The sequence below is a fragment of the Lachnellula hyalina genome (assembly GCF_007821495.1).
Source record: "Lachnellula hyalina strain CBS 185.66 chromosome Unknown contig00140, whole genome shotgun sequence".
NCBI lineage: Eukaryota > Fungi > Ascomycota > Leotiomycetes > Helotiales > Lachnaceae > Lachnellula > Lachnellula hyalina.
This window is the reverse complement of record NW_022157254.1, coordinates 16,360-39,665: the sequence shown is the minus strand read 5'-3', so window position 1 is coordinate 39,665 and position 23,306 is coordinate 16,360. Positions and strand designations below refer to the sequence as shown.

The window sequence follows — 23,306 nt, the reverse complement described above, 5'->3', positions numbered from 1 at the left end:
CGCATCCTCCTTTAAGCATACTAGGTAGGTAGCTACGTATAGGTAAGGAAGGTAGTTGCACAATGATATCTCAAAGTTGTTCAATGCGGATAATAAATAATCGTCAACTTTTTCTCGTCGTCAAAGTTTGTATTTGTGTTTGTGATGGATGATTCGTACGCCATTGAGTCTGAGGGCCATGCCATTGCAAAGATATTCATAAGACAGACTACTTCACTGGTGAGATCTGAGTAGACAGACAGGAGGTCTAGTCTGCCCACAGCATGAAAATACGCATGCGCTGTGGAGAAAATCGTCGTCGAGGCGTATACATATCCCTTTCCCCAGGGATGCCATGTGCAATAATAGGTACTTAGGTACGCCTTTTCGTTTTCTCGTTTAAGCCATTTCTCATGAGAATTGACATGGTCACAAAACCCATACAAAGAAATTTAGCCATGTTTTGCAATCATAAATCTTGACCCGTTCTCTAAGTAGTTGAGTTTCGTCTCCCAGCGCTACCTACTTGACGTCAAAATTACAGCTGAATCATTCCGTAAGCCTGATCCAGCGAAGCTACTCCTAATATGCTCAGATGAGAAAGCAATAGCAAAGACGCATGCCCAGTGCCAAAATATCGCTCCTCTCGCAAATGTTCGCTCGCTCCTCCCTATGATCCCAATGCCCGTGAAGCCAGCCAGCCGTTAACGCCAAAAATGATGCAAGTGATTTCCTCATCCAGACATCACCTAATTACACCCCAATCGCCCAGCTTACCACCACCCCCTGCGTCGCCTTCTTCTCTCTGGCCTGGCTTCCGTCCAAATACGTTCCAGAATCGTAATGTCTCGTCGCCGGCACCTGTGACGACGACTCGGCCATCGGGACTCATAGCTAGATATAGCACTCGATAGGTGTGGCCGGTCAAGCTCACGACTTGCGTCATGCTTGGGTATTTCCAGACCACAATTTGGTTTTGTGAGTAGCCATGCGTCGAGACAATCTCATTTGAGTTCTTTGACCAAGCAAGGTTACAAACTTGGGAGCCAGTGTCGATCTCGTTAATTGTGGTGCCTCGAAGTGTGTCGTGGAAGATGATACGTCTATCAGCAGTTCCTCCTCCGGATGCCAGCAGCCCTCTTTGATGTGGTGACCATGCAATGGCTTTCACGGCTGCGGTATGCTCGCTGAACTTCCACAGGGGGGTTTCATTAAGCTTGTCCCATACCATGAGCTTATTGTCGTTACCACCAGAAGCTAATTGCCCATCTTCGCAATTCCATCTCAGACCACAGACTTCTTGCTTATGGCCGACTAGCTTTCGAAGCCATTGATCAGGTGCTCGAACATCTCGATGGTAGATTAGTCGATCCCGTGATCCAGAAGTGAGGATATGATCGTTCCAAGCGAGGGAGCCAACACGTGCTGTGTGGCCAGTCATAGTTCGGAGCCTTCGTACTCGCTCGGCATCCCAAATTTGAACAAGACCTTTGCCTGTACCAATTGCAATGTGCGACCCTCGCTGGATCCAGGAGACACTCGTAACTGTATCGTCTTGTAATTCGCAGAGCTTGTTTACTCGTCCGGTTTGCGAGTTCCACATGTAGACGCAGCTGCCCAGCCCGACCCCAAGTATATTAGTGCTTCCCCAATCCACTAGATTAAGATAAAAGTCATCCGCCAGATCTGGTGCATCGAGCACTTTATAGGGAACTTTGCTGACTGCGCGAGGTTGTTTTCGAGGCGTCAGCAACATCTGTTGGCTGCCGAATCGAACCGGCGATAGGCTATACATCTCTGACCTCGCATTTAAATTGGGGCCATGTCTACTTTGGGGCGTCCTCGACGGTGTAGGATGTCCAGGAATATTGGTGTGGTGCCGGGGTGACATATATGTAAATAGGTTCTTGTGGGGGGTTGAGGGCGTCAAGGAGACAGGAAGTGATGAATTAGACCCATTATTAGGTGGCGTTCGGGATCTTGTAGGGTCATGACTTGTAGTGGAGTGTGAAGAGGGGAGTAAAGTGGTGTCCGGTGAGAGGTTTGGGGGTGTAGGTTGTGGGATAGTGGTGTCAAAAATTTCAGACCGGAGTAGAGTGGAGAATGTCCGATTTGCTTCTTCGGCTACACCATTGATTAGATACGAACTTGGATAATGTGCATACAACATACTTTTTTGAAAATGAAGCTCTCCGTGAGGGGTTCGTTTCTTCTGCTTTGACGGCGTCGCTGGAGAACCTTCGTCATGGAGTAGACTAAAGCTGGCTTGTAGATCCTGCCCTTCTCGATTTGGAATAAATCTAATGTTGTCAGTACTTGTATTTCTCTCTCTTGATATCCTCTTGATAACAAAACCACTTGGGGGGAGCCAAAGCTGACAGTTCGGCACTTGCCCAGACATAATTAGAGAGCTCCAGTAGAACTACGTTCAGATCTATGGACTTCCCTTTATACTTTTTGACAAGCGCAAAGAGAATTGTCCTTACCTGTCACCATATACCCGTTGGCGCTTCCGACTTGGACTTCCCCCAGGTGTTGTTTCTCGATGTCTGCCACTCCCCGCATCCTCAAACTCCTTTAGCAGAGCTTTACTCAGAGCATTCGGATCGATCGACTCCGCTGTAGGAGTGCCGGTTGCCCGTTCACCCCGCGACATATTGTTCTCAAGCGTTCTCTTGTCCGGCTTCCTCTTCTCGATCGCTGGGGGTGGGGTTGAGGTGCGGGGCGGAGTCGCAACTGGTGGTGTATTCAAAGCATTTGCGGCTTTCGTAATATGTGCATGGGAGATGACCGAATTGTAGATTTCATCGCTGGCACCCATAGTGACCGACTGGTAGCGCACCGGAGGTGAGCTCTTGCGGTTGCTCTTTCTGTCCACTTAATGCGACACGGGGATTTGACGCCCAATCCACCACTCCTCGATATGGCCGTATAAAAAAATCGTATCCTAGAAGCTAACGGGTTCGTGCGGCGCAATGGTATTTGTTTTTTGAAGAGTTCGTCCTGGAGAGACGTAATTGTTGACTCCTGTTGCCCTGCCACCTCTGTCTCCAGCGAATTGTAGATAAGTGTCGAATCGTAGTCCTCACAGCTGCATCGCCACCAGTATTACCAGCAACCCCTCCGCTTTGGTGCAAAAGTCCTCGGAAGGGACGACGAGCTCGGTGTCGATGTTGGGTGATTGTTGTTAAATCCACGTTCGTCTCGTAATTGCTGGCGATAGTTTAAGCTGGAGTCGCTTTACTAGACGCTAGTGAATCCGGATAAAGCACGGATCAACTCTATTCCAGGGAGAGGAGAGGAGAGGGGAGATTCGAGCCGCAAACGGTCACAGAAGAAGAGGTGAATTATTGAGCGATTGGAGGACTGAACAACTGATGTGATATTTAGGAGATGAAGATGAAGACGAGGATGAGGAGGAAAGTCTAAGGGATGCAGAATGCCCTCCAGTACAGCATCGTCCCCACGGGCTAAGGGCCAAGCTGCTGGCCAGACGCACGTCGCGGTCTGCTCTGCTCTACTCTGCGGTGTTTCTGCTACCTTACATCGCGACTCTACATCTCGGGACGACATAATATGCAAGACCCGCCCAAACATTGCCCAGAATTGCTCCAAACGGAAATAAACGTTTCATCCCTTCTGCCCTTTTCGTCGCTTTGTTGTGAAGGAGAAGGCGCCGCCTAACGCGAAAGCTGCGTTTCCGACTGGCTCAGCCCGATTCAGGGGTAACAGATGCCTCAATCATTGGCCCACAGCCTCTAAAGCGCGTAAAGGGGTTGCATAATAGAGAGAACTGGAGCCACCTTTGATGCAAATAACAACAACATTGCATCGCGAAACACATGAGCTCCACAGCGGAATACCATGTCTTAGTATATTATCTACATACTATACGAACCTGTCAAGTGAAGTTTTGCCGCCGCCCTAAATCAGCTGCTTGTTATGAATGCCGCATGCCCTTATATTGAAGAACGGCCCCAAAGTCAAAAAATCTTCTGCGAGTACATGCAGGTAGAAACACATATGAGATACTTCAACAAATTATATAGTATTCTTGAAGATCTTCATGTCACGGTACTTGTCGGCGTGCACTTATAAGGCATCATCGGGTTGCATCCCACAGTCTTTATTTATTTGCTTTTGAAAACTATACATTCCAACCATCAACATTTCCCTAGAAGCTCCTCCTGGAGGCTTAATCATGCAATACTTTCCCAGCTCCTTCAATGGCGGGCACTTCACAGCTGGGATGATCTTACCTGGCCCACCGATTTCTCCAACGATAACAACGCAGGTTAATTGTTTTATGGCATCCTAGATACAGAAGATCAGATCTTTATATCCTAGGTCACTATTGTGCTGTATGCTCAAGAAATATGAGTATGTGATATATATAGGCTAAACAATCATTTAAGACTATTGCAAAGATCGGTATCCATCCTGGTATGACAAGATTTAAAAGAATCATGAGTTTAGAGGCCGCCAGCGCAAACATACATATAGTAACGTGACGAAAATATTTCACAAAGCCGGAAACATTCACAAAACAAAAAGATACTAGCAGGACCCTATACAAATAGCACGAAGACTAATATTTCATTGAAGAAGAAAGATACAACATTAATTTGGTAAAAGTGCGCCTACGCCTTGTGGTATATTCCGCCCGCTACCCCTGAGAACCTAGCATCAAGCACTCTTCCAATGCCTCTGAAAAGGCAAGAAACTTCCGACGGTGGTCTTGCAACCAGTATGATCAGCTAGTCGAGAACACACCGTGCTAATTAAGCTGGTAAATCACCAATTTTTCTCTCACGCGCAACATCTTTTGCTCCCCCATCAAGCCCAGTCGTGCCACCAATTTGATCATTTAGCAGAGGAATTTTATCCACACTCCTACTCCTTGCGTGGCTCGATAGGTTCTCTGAGTCAGCCCCTCCATGAACAGCTTCTGGTTCTTGCCCAGCATCAACCTTGGGTGTCATGAATGGGCTTGTCGCCATATCAGGGCTATTCTGCCACTTTTGCACCTCGCGCTTCATAGCCTCCATCTCTTTCTGAAATCGATTGCCAAAGACATCGATGTAAAAAGTCGCGCCATTATACACGGACCAGCAGAACACTGCCATGAGAAAGGTAGCAGAGGCGTAACGGTACCAGAACCAAAATGGACAAGGCAGCATTGTAAGTACAGCGTACGAATATTGAATGAACATGAATGCTGGCTCTTGAAGGCTGTCTGGGAGAGAAAGCACGGCCTTTCCAATCCAGGCTTTAGAATAGGATTTTCGGAGCCAGGTGAAAGAGGTGGGGCGTCCAGCGGCGATTTTCTCGCGGCGGCGAACGGTTATCAAGAAGTGGTAAGCCAGCTGCCATATCGCGTAGGGTATTGTTGACCAGAGAGTCATGTCGAGAAGCGAGTAGTGAGTCTTTGATCCTGGTGGTGAAGTTATAATTGCGTAGATTGCTGGGAAGCGTTCCTGTTGAGCTGCTGGTGGCAGGAGATGGACGAGACAATGTAGAGTTACGCATGGCATAATGTGAATAAACAGACTTGTGACTTTGTCGAAGCTGTGGAAGACCAAGGAATTCCTCCACATTGCTATAGCCACAGCATTGTTCCCGAAGGCCAAGCAGAAGGTGCTGATGAATAGGCGTTTCGACTGAGGGAATACCCAAAACGATAGGAGACAGAGGAAGTTGACGAAGTAGCAGAGATCAGCCAGGAAGTAGTGGTATCCCCGTTTGTGATATGTGAAGTATCGAATTGGCATGAGATATAGCAGCTGCGCCGTGTACCAAATGTGAAAGTACTGGGGGTATCCCCCTATCAAGTATCCACTGATCAGAACATTTAAGACTCCGCAAATGAAAGAGACCTTTTCTCTAGCAGTGACCACTTTGGTATCGTTCCAGCGCCTTCCAAGTCTGTCAACACTGACGCGCATCCTCTTCCTGTATTTGTCCAGCTGCTCGTCCGGAAGGGGGACTCGTTTTCGCCATTCTTCGACTACGCGCTCCTTCGCATGTGAGCCCCTTGTTCTCAGAACCTCCCTCTGCCTTTTGACCTTATTGGTTTGTGCTGATATATTTCTCTGTAGCTTTTCCAGTTGTTGGGGAAGGGCGAAATTGTCCAAGAGGTCGAAGACTGTCAGTCTTTCCAAGGGAGGGAATGCCTCCCAGTCCTCTTGATATGAACTACTTCCTGAGAAGGACCCATGGCGCGATAATTGCGGGGTGAGAGTCGGACTGTTATCTGGGGGTGAAGATCCTGCTAGAGACGCTGCAGCTGGTGGTCGAGATATCTCTGGAGAGAGACCGAGAGGATTAAGCGCAGGCTCTGATTTTGAAGCTGGTATAGGTATAGGATCGGACATGTTGGACAATGTACGTTTATGAGCGGTCGAGGAAGTTATACCAAAGAATACTCGACGTAGCAGTCTGCCCCCTCCAAGAACGAAACTGTCAGCCATGCTCGCAGATATTAAACAAGATAAGAACACAGAAAATAAGCTGTAGATGGGCTATATATTAAATGCAGGCTCGGGATAACTTACCAGTCTAGCAGTAGGTGACTTTATATGTAGTTATATGAAAGTGCAGCAGGATAACCCCACCTCACATGGATGGGTGTGATAGCTGCTGATAAGAGGATGAGGGTGCTGTTGAGAGATGATGATGTCGACGAAGATGGTTGAAAACAGTAGACTCGTGGTTGGAATAATTGGTTGACGAGCGTTGAAACAGGGAGTCGGCTTGATACTAAATAATAAAGCTGGCTGAACTCAAGAGCGGATGGCGAATACTGCCAGAGTCAGAGTCAGGGCAAGGCCAGGTCAGGTCAAGTTCTAATATTGTTGGAAGGAAGCAAAAGTTCTTCTTCACACATGGAACATATTCGTACAGTACAGTACCTAGATAAACATTGGATCTGGAGTCTGGACTTTCTTTAAGACTGCGTCATTTCCAGGGGTCTGAACAGATTGCCCGTAATCACGTGTCGTATATGCAGCGGCTGGTGAGTGTTACGGTGACTGCTAAATGCCGGTAGTGCAGTATCTGGTCAGATTCAAAGAAGTCGACGCGACTGGAAATATCGCGACTTCAACTTTAATGCACCCTTTGACAACAACGCCTCCTCTTCATCTCGCGCTGATCCATCTGATTTTCTGTTTCAATGCGCGTTACACCTCTGTTTTTCAATTTCGATTAGGCGCAGAGTCTATATCTACTGTGATCCATTCGGCGGCGCGTGCGCCCCTCCTCCTGGTTCAGACGCGCACAACTCAAGATGGGAAAGTTAATACGTCTTGAACTCTGCAGTAAGATGATCGCGTACATGTTATGAGATGTAGTGCTCACTGCCATCCAGATTTCAAGTCCTACAAGGGATCTCACACCCTCCTTTTTGGCGATTCCTATTTTACTTCTATTATCGGCCCAAATGGCTCCGGAAAGTCCAATTCGTTAGTTGCTCTATTCACTATTCCCAGAGAATGCATGCTAAATCTGCTAATAGTATGGACGCAATCTCCTTCGTTCTCGGCATAAGATCATCCCAACTTCGTTCGACTGGTCTGAAAGACCTTGTGTATCGTGGGAGGGTGTTGAAGACCTCAAAGATCAACGATGACGGTTCTGCGGCTGTCCCTGTTACAAATGGACAAGCGAATGGCGACGCCGACGGCTCAGACGAAGAAACACAATCGCAGCGACCAGCGCGCAATGATCCTAAGAGCGCCTGGGTCATGGCCGTCTATGAGGATGATGCCGGCGACGAGCAGAAGTGGAAGCGGACTATTACGCATCAAGGGACAAGCGAGTACCGCATCAACGACCGCTTGGTGACTCAGGCGGAATACAATGAAGCATTGGAGGAAGAGAACATTCTTATTAAAGCCCGGAATTTCCTGGTATTCCAGGGTGATGTTGAACAGATTGCTTCACAGTCTCCCAAGGATCTTACTAAACTCATCGAATTGGTTTCGGGCAGCTTAGAGTACAAGGCCGAATACGAGCGCCTGCAAGAAGAGGCAGAGCAAGCTGCCGAGAACCAGAATTACAACTTGCACCGTCGCCGAGGTATCAACTCAGAGATAAAGCAATATCAGGAACAGAAGAAGGAGGCCGAGGCATTTCAAAACAAGCAAGAAGAGCGAGATGATGCCATCGTTCAACACATTCTTTGGAAACTATACCACTTTCAACGTGTGATGGAAGAGTCGAGTGCCAGTATTGAGGAGCACCACTCAAACCTGAAGGAATTCCGTCGGAATGTCGACCAATACCAGAAGGAATTAGAGCAGGCCCGTCTCGCAGCATCTGACGTCAACAAGAAGGTGACCAAGGTGGAGAAAAGTATCAAGAATAAGGAAAAGGAAATCGAACAGAAGGAGAGCAGCCTAGTCCCGATCGACGAGAAAATCGGAATTACTACGAGCACCATTGAGAGGATACAAAGGAGGCTGGAAGCTTTGTCTAAGGAACGTGGTGAAAACGAGATCAAAATCAAGGACTACAAGAAACAGTTAGTCACCGTCGAGAAAGCACAAAAGCAATTCGAACTCCAATGGCAAGAGACGTTGAAGAAACAAGGCAAGCAGCTGGACGAGGCGGATCTCAAAGAGTACTATAGTCTCAGAACTCAGGTCGTCACGAAGACAGCCAGCAACCAGTCCAAATTAGACAACCTTGTTCGTCAGATGAAGACAGATGAAGTGACGGTCAATAGTTTGAAGGGGAAGGTGGAAGCCTTCCAAGCCACCGTTGAGAAGCTGGAAGGGGAAGTCAAGTTCCTCCAAGAGCGGAAAGAGTCTACAAAAGCTTCTGTGACCGAGATTTCGAAGGAGATTGATGCCAAGAAAAGGGAGTACAATCAAATACAGTCCGAACGCGTTCGCACCAACCAACTTCGCACTGAGCTCGACGAAAAATTGCAAGAAATTTTAAAGTCACTCACCGATGCTAATGCTAGCAGAAGGCAGAACGACAAGGAAGCACGAACCAGGGAAATGATTGTGTCTCTAAAGCGCATCTTCCCAGGTGTTCGAGGGCGTGTTGGAGAACTCTGCAAGCCGAAGCTGCATAAATTTGACGAAGCTGTTATCACTGCCCTTGGTCGAGACTTTGATTCTGTTATCGTGGATACCGAGAAAACTGGTACCGAATGTGTCCAGTATCTTAAGGATCAGCGCTTCTCTCCAATGACTTTCATTCCTCTAGACAACATCAAGGTCACTGCAGTTGATGCTAATTTGAAAGGTCTGGCTAAAGCTCGCCTGACTATTGACACTATCGAATTTGATTCGTCTCTTGAGCGTGCAATGGCATATGCTTGTGGAAGCTCAATTGTTTGTGATGATCTTGCAACTGCAAAGCAAATTTGCTACAAGAAAGGGATCCAAGTCAAAGCAGTTACCATGGAGGGCTTCGTGATTCACAAGGCTGGTTTGATGACTGGGGGTCGGGGGCCCGAGAATGGCAACAAGCGCAAATTCGAAGACCGAGATGTCGAAATTCTGCGAAGACAGCAGCAAAAGATTCAGGATCAAATGGAGGCGCTTCCTAGAGTTAATCGCAGGGGCGCAGCTGAAGAGACATTGCAGAATGACTTGACTGGACTGGAGCAACGTCTCGCCTACCAAAAGAGCGAACTTGCAGGTTTCGAGAAGAATCTTGCGAGCAAGAAGAAAGAGTTGTCTCATGAGGTGTCTCAATTGAAGGAGATGAAGCCCAAGTTTGAAGAGAAGCAGTCTTCACTTGAAAGCATTCGGGGAACTGTACAGGAGTTCCGGGACGCTGTTGCCAAGGTTGAGGATGGTATATTTGCAAGTTTCTGCAAGAGATTAGGATACTCAGATATTCGGAGCTATGAAGCACAGCAAGGCAGTTTGGAACAAGAAGCTGCAGGGAAAAAGAACGCTTTTGCGGTCCAGAAGAAGAAATTGGAGCAGAATGTGAATTGGGAGACTAATCAATTCAAAGAATTGGATACTCGAGTCAAGAAGTTGGAAGGACAAATTGAGAACCTTGAGAAGGATATCGAAACGTACACTAAGGAAAAGGAAGAGCGAGAGGCAGCAATCGAAGTCGACAAATCGCAAGTGACGAGTTTAGAAGACGAACTGGCAAAACAGAAGGAAAAGCTTGCGGCAAGGAATGAAAAGGTCAATCAAGCCCGGGCCGAGGTTACAAAACGAAGCAAGGAGATTGAGCAACGCACCAAAGCAATCACTGCCTTGGAGACCGAGATCCAACGAAATAGCGCTGGCAGATATACTATGCTACGACGTTGTAAGCTTGAGCAGATTACGATCCCATTAACCGAGCAGTCACGAAAGCTTGATAGTCTTCCAGTTAACGAAAATCTTCTCCAGGCTGACCCTGATGCAATGGATGTTGACGAGGACGAAGACGAAGATGGAGAAGCAATCCAGGAGGCAATGAAGGACTACGGAATCGAGGTTGACTTTGAAGGCCTCGATGCCGATCTCAAGACGGTATGAAATCATAGTTTAGCCTTTTGACTAAGTCGCTAATTTTGTCTAGCCCGATGAAGAAGATGTTGAAGAACAGTTGCTTCAGAAGATCACCGACCTGAATTCCGAACTTGAGAAACTCAACCCCAACATGCGCGCTGTCGATCGCCTGGATGGCGTTGAAGCACGCCTGAAATCCACAGAAAAAGACTTTGAAGATGCTCGACATCAGGCCAAGGAGTCCCGCGATGCCTTTAACGAAGTTAAGGAGAAGCGTTTCGAGCTGTTCAACAAAGCCTTCTCACACATTTCGGAACAAATATCTCACGTTTACAAGGACCTCACTCGCTCCGCTGCATTTCCTCTTGGTGGCCAAGCCTACCTTGATACTGAGGATGGCGATGCTCCGTATCTTTCTGGCATCAAGTATCATGCAATGCCTCCATTGAAGCGTTTCCGTGACATGGAACATCTGTCTGGTGGGGAGAAGACTATGGCTGCTCTTGCTCTACTATTCGCAGTCCATTCGTATCAACCAAGTCCCTTCTTCGTATTGGACGAGGTCGATGCAGCACTCGATAATGCAAACGTGGAGAAGATCATGAGCTATATCCGGGAGCATGCTGGACCTGGAATGCAGTTTATTGTCATCAGCTTGAAGACAGGTCTGTTCCAGGGCAGTGAGAGCTTGGTGGGTGTGTTCAGAGATCAGGAGGCAAACAGCTCTAAGACGTTGACGCTGGATGTAAGTTTATGCCTTCTTATGCTGTTCGGCGTGATGCTGACTTTGGTCTTAGTTGCGTAAATACGCATGAGCTGGTTTCCCGGACAATGATTTATGGAAGGTATGGCTATATATTTATTGCTATGGGAGGATGGTTGCATGCACTTCAAGATATGGATAATGAGGTGAACGCATTGTGTACATGAATTTCGCAAGATAATTACGAGAGGTTCGGAGCAATACCGGTTGGTTTCTAAATGATGCATAAGCTCTCTTCCGGTATATTTTATGTCCAGTGAGCCCCAGGCCTAATGTACAGATTTACAACGATTCTCGGCTGAGAGCCTCCTCGACACTCTTGCACCTGATTTTGAATTCATCTCCGCAAATCTTCTATTACATGCCCTCGAAATGTCTACTGGAGTGGATCTCTCAAGGCATACATACCCCGGTCTCAATCCCATCTCACTCACTTCTCCTTCTCGCCTCCCCTCCCACCCATGCCTACACCGCTCAGAAAACACATCCTCATCGCCGCACCCACATAAACAAACCCCACATTCCCCCATGCCATACAATTCCACTCCCAGGCCCTCCAATAAACGCCCGTCCCTAGGGCCTTCACACTCCAAAGATGTCCGAAATCCGCAAGTAGCAATCCAAAAAGCAGCGTTCTCCAGACGCGTAGATCTGCAGTAGAGCGTAGGACTAGTGCTTCGTTCAGGGCGAAGAGGAGATAGAGGTTTGCGAGTTGGGTGAGCGCGATGGTTGTTGAAAGGGGGAGGGGCGACCCTGGGGAGGGCATAGTGGAAAGGGGGCTGGAGGTGGAGGAGACTTGGGAGTGGGTTAGGGAGAGGTAGGTGACAGGGTGGACGTGGGCGTAGTAGGCACCGGCTAGCGCAGAGAGGGGCTCGATGGTGAGGAAGAAGATGGAATAGAGGCGGGGGAGCGTGAATGCTGGTTGTGAGAGGGCCATGATAGCTGTGTTGTTCCAGGGCGAAACGACTAGCTCTGAGGCGAAGGGATGTATGTTCAGCCGTATATATGCCCAAAATGGAGCTTCTGGGGTATATTCAACCTGCTCTGGTTTTGTGTCTAATAGATGGAAAGAAGTCTCGAAATTTGACTAAATGAAGACTGGTCACGTGTTATGTATGTGTGTATTTGGAAATTCTAGATGAAACTGGACACTGGCCCAAGTCATCACCGTGCTTATCGGGCTGAAACCCAAGACAGCACAACACCGCTAAGGATACCCCTGTGTTTGGATTGTGTGCCTGATCAACAGCCAGGATTGAAATTGAGATTAATTACTGGAGGCTTTCGTACTTGTATCCTAATCCGCGAATGAATGGTCGCTGCTGTAACACAAGAGCATGCCTAACCTACATGTGGCACGTGGCAGGACTCAGGAACAACAGAATTGCAAGATCATTACTCACTCTGAGTAAGAAGTCTGCCGTACGAGCTTGCATCTCGGCAAGGCGGAACCTATACACCTACCTAACTATGTACTTTATGTAGAGTACGTACCTGTCTCCTGTACAGTAGATAGCAAATCCGGCGACTGATGATGGGACGACTTGGCTTGGTTCAGCCACAATCCGCCACCTCCTCTCCATCTCCTCCTGCCGAACGGCAGTGCCGCCTTTAGTGTGTTTTTGTTTTCATACGCCGGGTTCTCCTCGTTTCTTGTTTCTCTATCTTTGCAGCACACAACAGAACAGAGCGCAAAGCCTCTCCCCACACATTCCTTTATCTGTCTATCTACCTATTTACTTGTTTTACGAACCCGTAATTGCTTCACAGGAGTCTAGTCATTCACTCATTCCTTCCCATTATTGCGTTTGTACAAGCATACATTACACCTGAGTCCGCTCCCCTTACCTATTTACTGGCTCGTTCTTCGCGTCAACCAGCGCCGACTGGGACCACCCTACCTTTCTCATCGCCGACTTACGGCCTCCGAGACATTTGAAAGCACATCTGTGCTCTCCCCGTCCTCAAGATAGCCCTGAAAACACGACAATATGGCCCGAGTTCTCCCAATCGACGAATGGGCCCCGCCACAATCCCGAGCTTCGACAAGCGACTTCAGCACATTTTATGGTACAATGGGGTCTGAGGATGTCTTTGAAACCAAGGAAGTGGCGCCTTCGCGGTTTAGAAATCGGTTAAGGTCTCTGCCATTCGCAAAGGATACTGATATGTCGTCGGGGATGGAGAAGATGTCACTAGGCACCAAACCGGAGGCATCAGAAGATGGGAAACGGGAGGGAGGATTCCGCGGATTTATGCGGCGGGCGTCGGTTTCTATAAAGAGGAAGCAACGGCGCCATTCCCATGCTTCGCATGCGATGCAGGACAGGCCCCAAACGTCTGCTTCCCCGTGGGACAGGCTAAGGCAGGCGACAAGCTTCAATAGACATTCGAGGTGCTTCCCCGCACCATATTTTGACGCCGAATCCTCTACCGACTCTCGTGGATACCTCACTCCTATTCCTGGACATGGCAACGCGCCTCCAGTCATACCTAGAGGAAGTGGGGGAGAGGCCGCTCGAGCTACGGCGGCAGCGCAGAACGAGTATTTCTTCGGGAGGAATCGCCATCTTCTGTCTCCGGACTACCAATTGGAGGATCGCGAAAGTGGCATTGGCATAGACGTGGTCCAGCACCCCTCTACCTCGATCGACCGCGTTGACTTCATTGTGAGACTGCCTAATGAGCTTGCAATTCAGATTCTTGAGAAGCTTGACCATCATGCGCTGGCTCGGACGACACTGGTCTCTAAGAGATGGCACCAGGTCTCTTGCGATAATCAAATTTGGCGCCGAGCGTTCCTTCGAGAGAAGTCAAAGACATATGCTATGAGTGGTCCGACACCCCTAGGTGCAGGCTTGGGACTTCCATCGCCAGATCCCAACCATGACTTCAAGGACCTCTACCGGATCAGGCAGGAGCTGGAGTACAATTGGCAGGAGGGCCAAGCGGAGCCTATATATCTCAATGGGCATCTGGACAGTATATATTGTATACAATTTGACGAGTAAGCAGTTTTTTATTTGACATAGCTGTCTGGTAGCTAACATTCCACAGGTCTAAGATTATAACTGGTTCTCGCGACAAAACTATTCGAGTATGGGATATGAAAACATACACATGCAGCTTGGTCATCGGGCCGCCAGATGTTGTAGGGAGCAATGCCATGTTTAGAGAGGACGGGAAACTCCAGCATTTTGCTGTAACGCAGGATCAGAGCCGACTAGCGGAGTCCAGACCATCTTGTGTCTCTTATCCTCTCTATCACAATCAGTCAATTTTGTGCTTACAATACGATGCGCAAATTCTCGTTACCGGCTCATCTGATGGTACTTGCATCGTATATGACATCAAGGATAACTACAGGCCGATCAGAAGACTAGAACATCACTCGGCAGCAGTCCTTGACCTTGCCTTCGACGAGCGGTACATCGTCACATGCTCGAAAGACGTTAGTATTTGTGTCTGGGACCGTGAGACAGGCGAGATGTTGAAGCAGCTCCGAGGTCATACGGGTCCCGTGAATGCGGTCCAGCTGCGAGGTAATACGATCGTTAGTTGTAGTGGCGACTTTAGGGTCAAGCTGTGGAACATCGACACAGGCAAGAACATTAGAGAGTTTTCTGGTCATACCAAGGGTTTAGCTTGTAGCCAGTTCTCCGATGATTCAAGGTTCATTGCTTCCGCAGGAAACGACAAGATCATTCGCATCTGGGATGCGAATACTGGGGAATGCCTAAAGAAGATCGAAGCTCATCATAATCTTGTACGGTCGCTCCATATCGATTCTGTCAGTGGACGACTGGTTTCCGGGAGTTATGACCAGGACATCAAGGTGTTTGATATGGAGTCGGGACGTTTACTCCTGGACTTTCCGAAATGGCATGCGAGCTGGGTTCTCGGTGCTAAATCGGATTACAGACGAATCATCAGCACGGGTCAAGATCCAAAGATCCTCATTATGGACTTCGGTCTGAAGGTCAGAGGTATTGATAAGTTGGAGAGTTGATGAGATGTATAACAGCCTACTAGCGTTCATTATGGGTTCATTTTTATCGGGCGTTGGCAACTAGAACAAATGAAGCAAATTCCGGGGGGCAGTTGTGGTGGGTTTCTTGCATTTGGGGTTGCAGCATTTTCCCAGCGTAGCATTTTGGGCACATTTGGACACAGTTTCGGAAGCATCATGTTGCTGATTTTCTTGATCATGCCGAGCGAGCGAGCGAGTTGTCCTTTCCGTTTATATTATTCTTAGAAGAATCAATAATGTGTGATTTGGAAGGAGATAGATAGTATGACTACATGAGAATCTAATAGATTTTGAGTGAGGCAAGCTCGTGGCTTCAGAAGTGACTCCTATGGAAATAAAAATACCGAGTGCAACTTTGAAAACTCATGACAATTCAATCCTCGCATCCCAAGGCCACGATAACCTCACATTGCTGAAAGAAAGTCAAGGAAAAGGGGGTGGCTCACGTGACTATAGGCTAGGACCAGCCAGGACCCACAAATGCTGATTTTCGCACAATCGCTAAAATGTCCATGATCAAAAAGTTGCAGACGATCGAACTTCTTTCTCACGACAACACCACCGCAATCATGAGCGCCATCAACAAGATCGCGGCCAACAGCCCTTCGCGCCAAAAGCCATCTGAGCTTGAGACCAGCATTGCTGGCGCTCTTTACGACCTCGAGACCAACACCACCGACCTGAAGGCTGCTCTCCGACCCCTTCAATTCGTGTCCGCAAAAGAGGTGAGCAATTGATTAATCAGATCTAGACAGATAGATACGGTGCGCAGCTTCATACGAACGAGACGATCGACTTATTTCGACGCCGGCATACCTATCCCAATTCTTACATCTTCGAAGGAGTGCAGACGCGTGCGTGCGTGTGGTTGGTTCTATCATATTCAAACTCCAGCTTGAGATACAACATACAACATACACACATGTGTTTGGGTTCCCAACGATGCTATGAGTTTGCTAGATATGTCTGTCGGCGTCGGGGTTGGTCGTGGATCGGAATCGGACGGGCTGCGGACCACTACGTGGAGATCGCATGCTGACTTTGATCGCTTTGTAGATTGAAGTTGGCCACGGCAAGAAGGCTATTGTCATCTTTGTCCCCGTCCCATCCCTTCAGGGCTTCCACAAGGTGCAGCAACGGTATGTCTTTTCTTTTTTCACCCCTCCATTGTCAATTGAGCCAACGAAACACGTCTGACATCCATTCGTTACAGCCTCACCCGTGAGCTCGAGAAGAAGTTCTCCGACCGCCACGTCCTAATCCTAGCCTCGCGCCGCATTCTCCCCCGCCCCAAGCGCTCCAACCGCTCCCGAACATCCCTCACCCAAAAGCGACCCCGTTCGCGAACACTCACCGCCGTTCACGACGCCATCCTCTCCGACCTCGTCTACCCCGTCGAGATCGTCGGCAAGCGTCTCCGCACCAAGGAAGATGGCAGCAAGACGTTGAAGGTTGTCCTCGATGAGAAGGAGAAGGGAGGTGTGGACCACAGACTCGATACTTACTCCGAGGTCTACCGGAAGTTGACTGGCCGTGGTGTTGCTTTTGAGTTCCCTCAAGGTGGTGCTTCCGAGTACTAGATGCTAGCTAGCTTAGTTCGAGAAGGAGAAAAGTCTTGATATGCGTAGGAATGGGCATCTGAGCTGAGAGCGCTGGGTTTGTCTTCATGGCGTAGCTAGGTCACTCTGAGCAAATAGGCTTGCAAATACCAATCAGCTTGTCGTCAAATCACAAATGAAAGTAATCAATCGTGCCTTCCAAGTCATGTGCAAATCAAATGGGTATATTGGACATCTACTCTTCGTAATACCTAATCCTCTCTGCGCCAACGATGTATAGATCAGGAGCAGCTTTGTTATACGCTATTTTCTTTAAACCTGAGCAATCCTCCCGACACCCAACACACACCAATACGCCAACTCCCTCTTCTCCTTAACCTCCTTCTCCCCCCTCCCCCACAACAGTATCATCGCCCTGCCCCTCCGCTTCCCACTCAACCCTAACAAACACCGGAATCTCAACCACATCCTCATCCTCCCTCACCGGCCCCCTATCCTCCTCCTTCATCAAGACATCCGCCCTCAACGACGTAGGCACAACTTCAACCACCACACTAACCCAATTCCTGCCCCTCTCCCAAACCTTGCCAGCCTCGGCTTGAAGCTGCCCTTCACTGGCTTCAGCCTTAGTACGGCGTTTCTCCCGCTCGGCTCCTTCGCGCAGTGCTTCTTCCCATGCGTCTGTATTGGCACCGACTTCGAATTGCGGGCATAGTACCGTGACTCTACTCTCGAACCTACCGGGCGTTGTGCCAGGGGTAGCAATACTGACTTTGACCCTATCAAACAGCGGGTTCTTGAACGTAAGCACGAACTGTGTTGGCTTGAAAGGCGTGAGGAGGAAGTTTTGGGACGTGGCGAGGGGACGGATGGAGATAGACGGGATGTAAGATGGTGCCACGAGACGGATGCGGAAACGAGTGGTTTGGACTTTTGACTCGGGCTTCGAGAGGATATGGCGGCACGTTTTGCAGCGTTTCGAACGCTTGGTTCGCAATAGGTATGCTATTGGTCGTAGGTCGTCTACTGAGTGTATGTGCGCAGGATGCGTTTGCTCTTTGAGTTGGGCGACGGAGGCTGTATTTTCGTAGCCCTCGTTCCGCAAGCGAGCAATAGTCTCTTCATCCGAGGCTGTATTGCAAAGTTGGAGCCCTTCCAAAGCATCTTGTGCTTCTCGCATAGTTCCAGTCTTGCTTTTCGAGCGCTTGTCTGCGAAGTTGCTGCCGGTGTAGAGGCCCATGATCCGGGATAATGCTCCGGGTGATCCATAGCCATAATCTCCTCCAGTAAAGCCCAGAGCGCTAGCAGGCGAAGCTTCCGCGAGCTGAGACTGATAGAAGGCCTTGAGATTCGCGAATTGGCTTTCAGCATCGAGGTCCTCGTGCGCATCCAAATTCACAGATTCTTCTCCTTCCTCCGAAATCCCCTCCTCCATTACCATAGGCACTGAAGCATCCCTACTCCTCTCTTCTCTATCTTTCCTCCGTTCCTTGGGAGTAATGACTGGGGTACCTCCATTCTTGACTTTTGAGAGCTGCGCATATATCCCATTCGGCTTCTCAAACTGTATGCCAATCTCCTTTGAACTCCACATACAATACGCGCAGTTCAGTACATACGGTCCGCTAGGCTGCACGTATTCGGCGCCCAGGCCTTCAGGCGGAGCTCCTATACTGCTGACGGACAGCGGGGCAATACATATGGGGCATTGGAAGCAGCTACGTGTACATCTACCATGTTCCATTAGCTGTGTGTTGCCAGTCCGCAAGAGGGGAGGGATGTACCTATTTCCTTCGCTCTTGATAACACCCGAGGGAACCTCGAACAGGCAATTCGGGCAATACCACGTTACAATCTCATCTAAAACACACCGCGGACATCGGATCTGGTGGCAGTCCTCACAGTATAGCAGGTGTTCCAGGGGATAGAGACTAAAATTGGCGCGCGGAGCTCTTGGGTCGAATGTTCGATCGTCTTCTTGCTCTGTTTCTGAGGAGCTGGAAGGGGGCCTTGATTCTCCTAGACGCCGCGGGGGTAGGTTGGTGTCTGTACAGGGACATTGGAAGTAGGTGTAGGGTTTGAAAGAGGCCATGGTTGGGGATGGTGAGGTGGGAGAGCTTGGGGAAGTTGGGATGTGGGGAGACGCGCTTGCAGGGATGGGGTTGAAGAGCTTCGATTTTCGCGTTTTATCATGACCTTCTTTAACTTCCTCTTCCTTCACCTCTGACACATATCTAATCCATTTTAAGCGATAGTCACTTCAGTTTCTAATCTTCCAATTCAGGATGTCAAAGTCTTCGAATGTTATAGCTAGTACTTCTTCAAGGTCAAAAAACTGATGAGATCTCATTTTGCTAGATTCAAAACGTCTTTCACATCATGCGATCAACTACTATCAATAATATTTTAGGTTAATATCAAATGTATTGCATTATACTGATTACATTATACCCATTTCCAATTTTTCGTCAGTCCCCAAAACATCTTCCGTCAGACGGAGCGTTCCATCAAATACAGAGTGGGTGTGAGTTCACGGGTATTCGCAAAAGTCCGGCCCAGTTTCGACCATTAACACCATCCAAAAAAAAAAACTATTTCCCTCGATTTAAGCTTTCAGGTAAGCTTTCAACTCATCGTTCGCTTCACCATCAACACCGTCCTCCCATTGAACGGTCACAGCTTTGGTGACTGTCATGTAATGGTTCTCTGACCTCTTGCGTACTTGGAGAGGACGTGGCTCCAACGGCGATTCACCTCCCAGCGCACTGATGGGGTACACAGTACTGGGTTTCTTCCTAATGCCAAGCGTACTCATAGGTCTATTCAACTTATCGCTGGTAGGTTTCCTAGTGGTGAAAGATCCAGTTGAGTCTCTCCTACTGTAATCCGAGGCAATACTTGTTGTAGGACTTGCAGGCTCCTTTATCTCATCAGAGCTCTCAGACCATCTCGATGATATATCTTCCGCAACTGAAGACGCAGAGTCGAGAGAATTCTTGCTAGGTTCTTCAGTAGGAGCATTCGTGATGTTTGTGCCGTTTCCATATCCCTGGACTAAAACGTCTTGGTATGAAGCATGATTTGGACGAGGGTGGTGAAGTTCGGGCATATTGCCCAATAAACTCAACGCCTTTTTTACATGTCCTTTCCTAGACGAGATATTGAGAATGCTCGCGTTCTTTACGCCAGACAATTGTGGCTCTTGTGTGGTAGCGGCGTAGCCAGTGTCTGGTTTGATGCCGTTCACCAACTTGCTTTCCTCTGCTCTATTTCGGGCGACGAAGTCCTCCTCAGTCTGTTCTGCCTGCGTTTGAAGGAAGGATTCAACCGGCCGCTTTTCCTTCCACGGTGGACAACCAGCAGTCAATATGCAGAGGTTGTAGGACACCTCATGGGAGTCATGAACCTGCTCAGGCACTTTGGTTGCCGAGAGTAGGGTCTGTAGAATCGTGTAGATCAGGATCCAGCGGACCTTGCGGGCATCTGTCTGAGGCAGCTTATCATCCTTATCCATCTTAGAAGGCGAGAAGATGCAGTCCTTCTCGAAATCACAATATTCTCGTACTAAACTGCAGTCGTATAACGCAAGGTTTTTGTGGTCGGTGGCTTTGCATAGCTCAGCGAATGCGACCAGACGTCCATCCGGTTTCATTTTGTCTGCCTTCAAATTCCAGGTAAAGCGCTTGTTGATTGCGGGCTTTGATTCCCGGGTCTCTGGCAGAAGAGGTACTGGGTGTAGCAGTGGCTTGTATTTATTTCTTTGGTCGAAAGATTTCACGCTCTTCGAAACGCAAAGGCCTCCTTGCTGTGAGAGAGGCATTGGATCTGAAGAAGTAATCGAAGTATTGGCGAGGAAGTTGTAGAGTGATTGGAATTCGCTACACATTTCACTATATATGCTTTTCGAGAACGAAGAGTTTATGGTATCGCAAGAAGGTGGATAGTAGCCCAATTTAGCCACAAGGTAAGATTGCAAGAATGATCGGAATTTGTCGAGGTGAGCTCGCTCTCCAGTTGAAAGTCCAAGATGAGCATTGGACAAGTCGTCTTCAAGGAAGTTTCCAAGAGTTATACCACAGCGATCTAATCGTATGTCCATTTCGAGTCTCGATCGAGTAATAAGTGCACGGGAAGTCCTGCTTATGAGCTTGAGCAAAGTTAGCGTGCTGTCAGAGTGGAAACATAACTTCAAATGTCTCCTAACGCCCGATATAAAAACAAGGCTACACAGTAAAGCTGCACGTACCTCGAAGCCGGGTCTACTGAACAGTTTCTCGTTCATACCGACGCAATGTGCGAAGGCATCGATCCACAGATCCTTGAATTGAAAATGTTCTGCAAAGAAGAGGATTGCAAGAGCATGATCGGGCTGATTCCTCATATTTGCATATCTTTCCTCATCCATATAGTCAATAATCGCCTGCAGATTATCCTGGCCTTCGGACCTAAACTCGTTCAAGCTATTTAGGAGACCGACGAGAGCACCGCCTAGATGTGTTCCCACCAAAGGCCTTCCGAAGACCCAAGCGAATAAATTCCGTGTTGCAAGGTGGTATAAGAATGCCTGTCCCGTTTCGGCGGTTGAGGGGACTGGGATATACAGCTCAGTTGTTGCGCAGCTGAAGTCTCCATCTCTATTGTTTGAGTACCGGTGTATCAACGGCTGACAAGCGGTTTTCATGAGAGCTTCAATTGGTAATTTGAAAGCTGGACCTCTTTGAGATTGGCCTCGTCCATAAAGATGAACACAACAATTGCCTTGTGGATAATATAGCTCGGGATCCTAAAAGTTCATCAACGCTGTAAATGTGCGAATTGATTTGGATGATTCTGAAGACTTACTTTCCGGAGCCCATCCCAGTCTGAGAAGGTCCCAGCGGCTCCATTCCATCTCTTGATCTTTGTTGTGTTTCGAGATGGTAATTCTGGGATTCTCGATGAGCGTTTCCAGCCTAGTGGCCGCTCTGTGACTTCTTTGTACAAGGGAAATTGCGACAGAGCATATTCTGATTTCTCCATGCTGTACAATTGGGACATTCTGAGAGACGAAGGTTGTGACAGCGGTTGAGGACGCGACAATATTAGAGCCATATTCATACTGATATCCATTGTAGACTAATGACTTGCGACTGTTCACACCTGGCGCTTTCAGATCGGCACCCACTAAATGTCAATAGTATCGTAGCAGCCGCCACCGACGTCGACCTAGCCGTGCATTGGAATTTGGCGGAGGATATCATTAATCACCGTGCTAGTCCTCCGTAATACAGGAAAGGGCGGAGAAGTACACGGAAAGGGCTAAAAACGCCCGATTCGGGGCTGAGAGCTGAGCTACACCTATTATAACGCCTCGATGACTTCTAAACGCGGGTTCAAGAACAGCCGAGAGGATGACAGACCCTGATTGTTGTACAAGTAGGTACCTAGGTACGCTGTGAAGAATAATCAAGTGTCCAAAAATCAAACTACACATAAAAATCGCATCTCGAACATGAAGCCTTCTCCCTGGAGGATGCGATGCGATGGGCTGTAAGGGAAGGGGGACTTAAGATGCTTGCTAAAGCATCCCCTTGTTCGTACATCACCACGTCACCGGCAAGCCACTTTTCCATGTTAAACGGATATTCATCTTCAAGGCCGAGAAGGCTATTTCAACAGTCGAATGTCTTTTAAGAATTTAAAGTTGATTATTGGAGAGCATGTGATCATGAGTATCTGATTCCTGATGCGAAGGGAATTGGTGACGGATGTTCGAAGAGCCGCGGGGAAGAGAGGGGTTGGGATCGGCACGAGGTCTTAGTATCGGCTACTGCCGGTCGCTATCGCTGGTGATGCCAGTATCAGTCTTATCGAATTCAGCCACTACTGTCCGTCTTGTGTTTTCAGACATGTAAAGTATTATATTCTTCATCAAGTCGAACAGTTCAATCATTTTGGCACGTGCCTCCAAGTGAATACCCGAGTAGCCGTGCTTGTAATCATATGGCTCGATATTTGAGGTACTGGTAACTCTCGGCTTCCGTCTTTATGCAGTTGCAACCTACTCATTGGATCTGGTTCAAGTAGATGCCTTCTAAATATTCCTCATCTTTAGACAGCTACTCATTTTCAAACCATGCTTTGATTGCTATTGCCAGAAGTTCGTGCCTCGCTCCATCGTATTTGGTTATCCTTCTACGAGTAATTTTGCCTGTCCTTTTCTCGCCGACGCACCTTTGTCTCTGGCTTTTTCAAATCATCCTGCCTCCCAGCATTGCAAGCAGTAATAAAAACAGACCCGCCGTGATTCTCACACAAATATTATTTCCAAGTCCCCGAATCCTGGTGAAGCATCTTGTTTTTGTTTTTTTCAACAGAGCTTTGAGCCAGGACTTCGGCAGCAATATCTGTCCAAGTGCTGAACGAGATAGGTCTTAATGGCTATGCGTGTGGAAATGAAGATTGAGCTGCAATCCTGTTCGCAGCCAGTGACGATGAAGTCCGATATGAGGGTTGGGTGT

General features: G+C 48.2%; 8 protein-coding genes across 8 annotated transcripts; 3 read left to right on the top strand and 5 right to left on the bottom strand.

Annotated features, from left to right (window-relative positions):
* Window positions 1-724: 724 nt before the first annotated feature.
* Window positions 725-2,800, bottom strand: Fzr1 (Fizzy-related-like protein; the record flags this gene model as incomplete). The annotated part of the gene is made up of 2 exons (XM_031152088.1): window positions 725-2,279; window positions 2,466-2,800. 2 exons carry the CDS (start codon window positions 2,798-2,800, stop codon window positions 725-727), a joined length of 1,890 nt encoding a protein of 629 aa, XP_031003010.1.
* A 1,960-nt stretch (window positions 2,801-4,760) lies between these two features.
* SPBC776.05 (uncharacterized protein) lies at window positions 4,761-6,353 on the bottom strand (the record flags this gene model as incomplete). Its single annotated transcript, XM_031152087.1, has 1 exon — window positions 4,761-6,353. The coding sequence occupies one exon, from the start codon at window positions 6,351-6,353 to the stop codon at window positions 4,761-4,763; it is 1,593 nt and encodes a 530-aa protein (XP_031003011.1).
* Window positions 6,354-7,267: 914 nt separating this feature from the next.
* psm1 (Structural maintenance of chromosomes protein) lies at window positions 7,268-11,269 on the top strand (the record flags this gene model as incomplete). The annotated part of the gene is made up of 5 exons (XM_031152086.1): window positions 7,268-7,298; window positions 7,349-7,442; window positions 7,496-10,475; window positions 10,525-11,199; window positions 11,252-11,269. The coding sequence occupies 5 exons, from the start codon at window positions 7,268-7,270 to the stop codon at window positions 11,267-11,269; spliced, it is 3,798 nt and encodes a 1,265-aa protein (XP_031003012.1).
* Window positions 11,270-11,647: 378 nt separating this feature from the next.
* LHYA1_G007153 (uncharacterized protein) lies at window positions 11,648-12,154 on the bottom strand (the record flags this gene model as incomplete). Its single annotated transcript, XM_031152085.1, has 1 exon — window positions 11,648-12,154. One exon carries the CDS (start codon window positions 12,152-12,154, stop codon window positions 11,648-11,650), a length of 507 nt encoding a protein of 168 aa, XP_031003013.1.
* A 1,054-nt stretch (window positions 12,155-13,208) lies between these two features.
* Window positions 13,209-15,226, top strand: fbxw1 (Beta-TrCP; the record flags this gene model as incomplete). The annotated part of the gene is made up of 2 exons (XM_031152084.1): window positions 13,209-14,224; window positions 14,275-15,226. 2 exons carry the CDS (start codon window positions 13,209-13,211, stop codon window positions 15,224-15,226), a joined length of 1,968 nt encoding a protein of 655 aa, XP_031003014.1.
* A 527-nt stretch (window positions 15,227-15,753) lies between these two features.
* On the top strand, window positions 15,754-16,827 carry crp-15 (40S ribosomal protein; the record flags this gene model as incomplete). Its single annotated transcript, XM_031152083.1, has 3 exons — window positions 15,754-15,972; window positions 16,304-16,386; window positions 16,461-16,827. The coding sequence occupies 3 exons, from the start codon at window positions 15,754-15,756 to the stop codon at window positions 16,825-16,827; spliced, it is 669 nt and encodes a 222-aa protein (XP_031003015.1).
* Window positions 16,828-17,179: 352 nt separating this feature from the next.
* Dctn4 (Dynactin subunit) lies at window positions 17,180-18,898 on the bottom strand (the record flags this gene model as incomplete). The annotated part of the gene is made up of 2 exons (XM_031152082.1): window positions 17,180-18,536; window positions 18,591-18,898. 2 exons carry the CDS (start codon window positions 18,896-18,898, stop codon window positions 17,180-17,182), a joined length of 1,665 nt encoding a protein of 554 aa, XP_031003016.1.
* A 513-nt stretch (window positions 18,899-19,411) lies between these two features.
* Window positions 19,412-21,825, bottom strand: LHYA1_G007149 (uncharacterized protein; the record flags this gene model as incomplete). The annotated part of the gene is made up of 3 exons (XM_031152081.1): window positions 19,412-20,953; window positions 21,053-21,589; window positions 21,649-21,825. 3 exons carry the CDS (start codon window positions 21,823-21,825, stop codon window positions 19,412-19,414), a joined length of 2,256 nt encoding a protein of 751 aa, XP_031003003.1.
* Window positions 21,826-23,306: the final 1,481 nt, after the last annotated feature.